Source organism: Triticum dicoccoides, chromosome 2B (genome assembly GCF_002162155.2).
Source record: "Triticum dicoccoides isolate Atlit2015 ecotype Zavitan chromosome 2B, WEW_v2.0, whole genome shotgun sequence".
NCBI classification, from domain to species: Eukaryota; Viridiplantae; Streptophyta; class Magnoliopsida; order Poales; family Poaceae; genus Triticum; species Triticum dicoccoides.
The window spans coordinates 115,169,475-115,176,630 of NC_041383.1; the positions used below are offsets into that span (position 1 = coordinate 115,169,475).

The window sequence follows — 7,156 nt, forward strand, 5'->3', positions numbered from 1 at the left end:
GTGTCCTTGTTTCCTCTTTGGTGCAAAGGAAGCAAGCGCAGGCGCGGAGTACCGAGGCGTCAAGTAAAGGTTACCATTTCAGTGCAACGAGACCAAGACTAACAGAGCAGCAGGACGGAGGTCATCGTGGAGCCCAAGACGGCGTCATCACCAGTGCCTTTGGCAGTCGAAGATCAAATTTAGTCAGGATAAGTTGTACTAGATGCCCCCCTTCAAAATGGCCGTTGTTGGCGCTCTTCCCGCTCAATATTTGGGAAGAGGACCAGGGCCTCTATATATAGGGCTAGCCACCAAAGGTTAAGGAGGCGAATCCACACCACCACAAGAACACCCCTCGCGAGGTTATTCTTCCTATGTACTATTCATCATCAGCCCCCTGAGGCAATCCACTCAGCACACACTGGAGTAGGGTATTATCACCATAATGGTGGCCTGAACCAGTATAAACCTTGCGTCCCTTGTGTTGTTGTTCATCGTGTAGCTTAGATTCTCAGCGAGGCGTTAGAACGTGGATCGGTAGGGGAGTTCGAACCTTAAGGGTTTTGCCGGAACCCGAAATCCGACAAATATTTCCGGCAAAAATGATAAATTTGACCTATGAACGAAACTATTTCACAAATTAAACTTGTTTGAAAACATTTCACCCAACTAACCCTTTTATGTAGCACCCGACATTTAGACATCATACTACACTGTGCAACGCCTAGCTCTCAGGCGCTATATGCCTAGCCAGCGTTACACCCCAGACTGCATGAAAAATGCTAAGTCATTGTGCAACACCTGAGAGTTAGGCGTTACACTATACAGTGTAGCGCATAGCGTATAGGCATTGCACTAGTGGCTGGTATATTTAAGCCTTTCACCCAATGTCACGGTGTGGACACACTATAAACAGGGCAAGCCCATGCATGCATGGCACGGTGTGGACCCAACCTAAATATTTTGTCTAACTTACCATGTCCATATATATTATATTTGTACCACTTTTCTCCTGCATGCATGCGTGAAATCACATGTCCATCCAGACGCTGCTGCGCGTCGTACCTCCGCCAGGTTCTTTTGCATGCATGGGTTTGCATATCGCATGTTGTGCAACGCCTACACACTAGGCGCTACACTATAGCGCTTAGTTCTCAGCCGTTGCACACTGATTTAGCATTTTCCAGACAGTCTGAGGTGCGACACTGGCTAGGCGTGTAGCGCCTTAGAGCTAGGCGTTGCACAGTGTAGTGTGACGCCTAGACGTCGGACGCTACACAAAAGGGTCAGTTGGATAAAAAAAATTAAACACAGTTCAGTTTGTGAAATAGTTTCATCCATAGGTCAGATTTGTCATTTTTGCCAATATTTCCAACATAAGGTGTGCTTGTGTGTATAAATGTAAGTGCATGTGAGCAATTTTGACTGCACTGTGTTAAGAAAAAAAGCAGTCCTACCATCAAATCTTCAGAATCCAACGCTGTCTCGGAAGCCAACCAAAAAGACCCCAACTTTCCCCAGTCCGACCGAGCCAACAACGCGGCCCGCCGCCCCCCTCCTCTCCGTCTCGTCCTCCGCCCGGCCGCCTCTACGTCATCTCTCCGCTCGTCTCCTCGCCTACGACGCAGATCCCCTACTCGATTGCCTCCGCCCGAGCAGCCGTGCCCGAGAGCCCGCCCACCGCCCCACGCCCTGACGCCGCTCCGGTTCGCCGCCGACCGCAGCAGCCGAGCGAGCGAGCGAGAGGCAAGATGCCTAAGCGGACGACCCACACGTACTCGAGCGAGGACGCGCTGCCGGAGGGCCCCGAGTCCGACCTCTTCGTCTACTACTGCAAGCACTGCGCCTCCCACGTCCTCATCACTGGTCGGCTCCTTCTCCCTCACGCCCCCTTCTTGTTTCCTCTTCGTTGCAGCGTGGGCTTGTATCTGGAGGCTTTCGGTTTGTTTTAACAGATCTGAGAAGTCCCTCCGGATGTTCTAGGCTAATAATGTTGTTCTTTCTAGCTGAAGCACCGAGTGGGGATTCTGTCAAGGAAGTGGCTGTCTTTTTTTTCTTTCTTGTGTTAAGAAGAGTATTATTGAGGTTAATTAGGGCCTCTTTGATTCACAGGATCTTCAAAACACAGCAATAGGAAAAATAATATAGGATTTGAGTGGCATGCTCACTTCAATCAACTATAGGAATTTGGATAAAAGAGTGTTTGATGCCACATGAAGAACAAAGGGATTGTAAAAGGAGGTCTGAGTGGATGGAAATTTTCCTCCGAAATAGTGGGCAAAGCAACCCTTTGGAATTTTTCCTAAGGATATCCAATCCCACGAATCAAACCTATGTAGGAAAAAATCCTAAGGATCTAAATCCTGCAAAAAAAAATCTAGGAAATTCCTTTGGATCAAAGGAGCCCTTAGGGAAACCGCACAAACCAGATGCAAAGGGTGCTAACCCCCACGAACGAAAAAATGTCCCTGCCGCGTGCCCTCCCCACACTCACCATTTAGTGAGACAGATCCAATGTGACCTGCTCTGGGGGACGCTGGAAGACCACAGCAGACTTCTAATCAAAGAAGCATGAAAGATGCAATGTCAAGCACTGCACAACCACCCCACTATCGCCACTGCCGCCAAAGGGGATGGGAAACCAAAACCGCTGTGGGAGGAGCGGGATCAGGTCTCCCTGACTTTACCAGCGTTGAAATTGCGTCTCAAGGATCCACATCGTTCATTACCTCCGATGCTCTGTGGCCAACTCAGTTTTTATCCAATCTCTGCCTGCTTACTTGTTACGAACTAATCAAGAACATGAGTAACATAGCTAAAGGGATTCGGCTTGCTAGAAGGTTTTCTTCGTTTGGGTGTCAGCATTGTGAACTTTGAATTTCACCTTGTTTGTTCTTCTGAGCTTGAAATCATGAGTTTTCTCTTAGCTGAGGTTGCCGTAGATGGTTCCTTGGAATAGTAGAAAGCTGTACTGATCTATGTTTGTAATTTGTCACAGATCAAACCACAATAACTTGTTTGCACTGTCCAAAAAATCCACGTATTAACTGGCCAATTAATCCCTCCTCGGAGGGCCACCGAGCAGCCGATTAACTGATTAATTGGATGATTCGCCTTCCAAATTTATTTTGCCCTCACTTTGAATCTTGTCATTTTCTCTTGTTTACAATTGTGTTGTTTCATATATAGCAGTTATATCTAGCTAGTGATAGAAATTTTAAATTGCTAAGTTGAGATTCCTTTCTGATATTGACTACTTTCAAGATTGTTGTATTCGGTGTGCCCTGTTAATACTTCAACTATCTGCTATACAATCAGTTCTGATGTGTTTGTTATAAAGATACCCTATTGCAGAAAATGCCAAAGAGGAAGACCGACCGAGCACATGTTCTAGATAAGGCAAAGCATCTTGCGAGGTTAAATGTGAAAGATGCAGGAAAAATCTTGTTGAAACGGTATACTAATCATACCTAGTAACTTTGTTATTGTTAGGTACTTGAGTCAAATTCCATGTTTTCTAATATCATTGCACAATTAATAGACAATATTACACCTTGGTAACAGGATGTTATGTATGCTGACTATCCTGGTGAAATTTGCCCCTTATCTATTATCACGTAGTATGTACCTATGATATGAGTGGTGCGATCTTAAGTTTGCACAATTGTTTTTGAGATGAAAATCCAGTTGTAGGTGCATCAACTCCGGGTAAACTTACACAACTTTTTATTGCATAACAGTAGCCAACTTGCAAATGAATAATTTTGATGACACATTTAAAGATTGAATCTTCAATAAAAAAATTGCCCAGAGATAAAAGATAAGAGGAGACATGAACACAACAGATCATAGTATCTTATCTCTCAAACACCAATTAACAACACCTGCAGTAGGACCTTATGATGTACTCCCTCTGTAAACTAATATATGACTTTTTAGATCACTAGTTTAGTGATCTTAAAAAAATCTTATATCATTTTACAGAGGGAGTACTACCTTTTTGCTAATTAACTTAAATCATCTCTTTAATGGCACACCCTGCAACACAACACATGCATGTACATATCAACGCTTGCCGGTCAGTAACTATGACCTGCAATCAGTATAGAGCTAGTGCTACTGTTAGAATCAATTTTCCCTGTATCAGATTGGTAGATATATTCTGTACTTTGAAATATGTGAATCCTTCTACACCATCCACAGTTTTCATGTGAATACTCATTTGTAGTAACCACCCAAGGGTCATTTGTCTCAAGTGATTCCATTGTTGCAGTGGACTACATTTTTGCTGATTATATAATGTAAGTATCTCTGATGCAGTGGAGAAGGAAAGCTCGAAAAGCAGTTTCGCATGACCTGCGTGGGATGCGACCTTTTTGTTTGCTACCGATCGGAGGAAGATTTGGAGCTTGCTCCTTATATATATGTTGTTGATGGAGCATTGAGTTCGGTGGCGGCTGAGACAAATCCACATGTACGCGTGATGGAACTTCCTTTGATCTTTCCAACCTGTTTTACTATTTTGTAAGCTAACAGACCATGAAAACTGTAGGATGCTCCTGTACCCCCTTGCATAACACAGTTGCAGGGTGGACTTGTCCAAGTTGCCATTGAAGTAGAAGACCGAGCACAACGTTCAGCAATAACAAGTACGTTATGTTATCTTCTAATAAATTTGTGGTTTAAACCAATGCAACCAAGCACTGTCTCTCTCCTCTATAGCATAATAAACTGGACGGTACTAAGAGGAATCAGTATCATCATTTCAGTTACCAAAAGAAAAGAAGACATGACAATTGTATTTATTCTTATCAGGAGTGAACGCTGACGATGTTCGAGTAGCAGTAGCTGCCCCTGCTGCTCGGGGGGAGGCTAACAACGAGTTGCTAGAATTTATGGGCAAGGTCACTTTCTTCAATCTTAACTCTTGGCAGTATTTTAGATACTTAAATGTATATGGTATTCGTTTACATTGGTACCTGTATGGGTATAAATCTAATAATGTTTTCAAACTTCTCACCAGAACATGTTTGTACTGAAAATTTATGTTATCAGGTTCTTGGGTTAAGATTGAGTCAGATGACCCTTCAAAGGGGATGGAATAATAAGTCAAAGCTTCTGATTGTGAGTAGTTCCCATTTCTCTGTCTTGTTTCAGGGAACATATTAGTGCTACAGGAATTGAGCTAATTTAAGATTGATTTCCAGTGTACCGATTTGCTTTCTGTTAGCAGTCAGTGGACTCAACATTTCACATTTAGTTCATTATTTATTTTTCAGCAATCTTCTGGTTCCGTCTATTGATTGTCCTCTTGTACAAAATACGTTTACTTTATTTAGGTTGAAGATTTGTCTGCGCGGCAAGTTTATGAGAAGCTCCTAGAAGCTGTCCAACCGTAGAATACCGACTTAAATTTGCAGCAGCCTGTACACCTGGAAGGAAAATGACCCTAGACCACCTATTAGATCTACTGAAGAGAAGGCTCAGGCCATAGAACCAGGTGCCAAAAGAGCAGGTGCCAAGACAGATCAAGGGGGTCAAAAGGCTGCTCAATAGAACTAGCTCTGACCTCAGAGCAAGCAGCCAATCTGTGCTTTATTTGTTCATTGTTTCTGTTGTAATCTTGTAACCATTACTGAGATGCATTGAAGCAAAGCTGTGTGAGTTGCGATGCATACTTTTACCCATGTTCGTATGAAACATCCAACATATACATTTGGTTTTATTTTTAGCCCGAGCCTGTGGGTGATTTCTCAGGTTTAATGTTTGGCATGAAATGGTTTCATATTTTGTGCCGCGTGTTTGTTGTTCAAGCTTTCGCGGGAATTTCACTTGACAAGTAAATTGGAAACTACAATAGTCATATAATGCCTGGAATGTTGAGATTACTTATGATTGATTTCACATAGTTCTTGTGATCTGAGTATGCATTACAATGTTCCTCGTTTTGTTACTCCTTTGCTGGCTAATTAACTGTTTTCGTGGGACATCCACAATGCTATGTCTTTTAAGGTTGCAAATTAACAGCATAGCGGTGTAAAACAAAGCGAAAGGGTTGGCCAGCAATCACAAAAATCTAAAAAGAATGCAGTGCAGTGTACATGTGCGGTGAGGGAGGGGCGATGACGGCGGCGCGCCTTCGCCTTGTGTTAGTGCTTGTAGTCGTCGCTAAGTGTCTATGAATTTTGGATGTAATTTTTTATTATTTCTGGTATTTGGTGTACTATAATGATTGATGCTGAATAGATTAGAAGTTTTACAAAAAAAAAACTCTTATTAGAGTCCAACTTAATAGAATGTTTGTTTTACGTTGACGAGGAGAAATAAAATTTTAACCTCCATATGAAATTTTATTTTTGCAAAAAGCTTCAAATTATTGTTGACATTCATTTTTTGGTGAAGTGAATTATGTTGATATTGCATATATGATAAGACTATTGTTTTTGCGCCCATGCATGAAAGGCCCTGCAAAATATCCTTTTTTTTGGAAAGTCCATGTGAAGTTTAAGCATCCCAAAGGTATGATTTTTGCGGATCAGGATCCTAACACTAGTGATGTTACAACAAATGACGCGTGGGGCCAAGGTTCACATGACAGCGAACGTAACAACAATGTTGTTACAGCAGAGGATCTCAACCTCTTTTCTGCGGCATCAAAAGATGTTATCAGATCCTCACAAGCAAAGATTATTCCATGGCTTTGGCCACACAAACTTAATGGTGGGCATGCGTCACATGGAATTTTCATTTTGACATGAAAAGTACTCCCATCCATATCGTACCGAGCATCCAAAATACCATGGCAAATGTTTAGTACTTCTCGAAATAGAGAAAATGGTAGACATAACAAATTAAAAAAATCTTTTGGAAAATTCAAGAGAAGAATGTACAACATTTTTCTTGAGTCATTCAACAATATTACAATAATATATTTTTGAGAACAAAAACGACAGTAAAAATAACAGACAGGGCGACGTACAGCGGCACGGGCCCAGGTCCTACCTAGCCCACGAACGGCCCGTCCATGGCAGAAACCCTACCCACCAGGTCTCGCTCCACTTACGCCCCAAATTCCGAAGCTCTGCCCAAACCCTCTGTTTTTCCTCTCCTGCCAGTCCCCACATCGCCTCCGCTCCCCGCAGCGCAACCCAGGCGATCCGCGCCGGCTCCTCCCCGG

The 7,156-nt window shown here is 42.9% G+C and overlaps 1 protein-coding gene across 2 annotated transcripts; it reads left to right on the forward strand.

Moving 5' to 3' along the window:
* The first annotated feature begins 1,478 nt into the window (after nucleotides 1–1,478).
* On the forward strand, nucleotides 1,479–5,764 carry LOC119362459 (UPF0235 protein At5g63440). 2 transcript variants are annotated; one of them, XM_037627679.1, is made up of 7 exons: nucleotides 1,479–1,845; nucleotides 3,334–3,434; nucleotides 4,300–4,453; nucleotides 4,532–4,628; nucleotides 4,795–4,883; nucleotides 5,035–5,103; nucleotides 5,319–5,764. In XM_037627679.1, exons 2-7 carry the CDS (start codon nucleotides 3,337–3,339, stop codon nucleotides 5,376–5,378), a joined length of 567 nt encoding a protein of 188 aa, XP_037483576.1. In that variant the 5' UTR covers nucleotides 1,479–1,845; nucleotides 3,334–3,336; the 3' UTR covers nucleotides 5,379–5,764. The 2 variants fall into 2 exon arrangements, with proteins under 2 accessions (XP_037483576.1, XP_037483575.1); XM_037627678.1 differs by having other exon boundaries at nucleotides 1,484–1,845; nucleotides 3,320–3,434.
* Nucleotides 5,765–7,156: the final 1,392 nt, after the last annotated feature.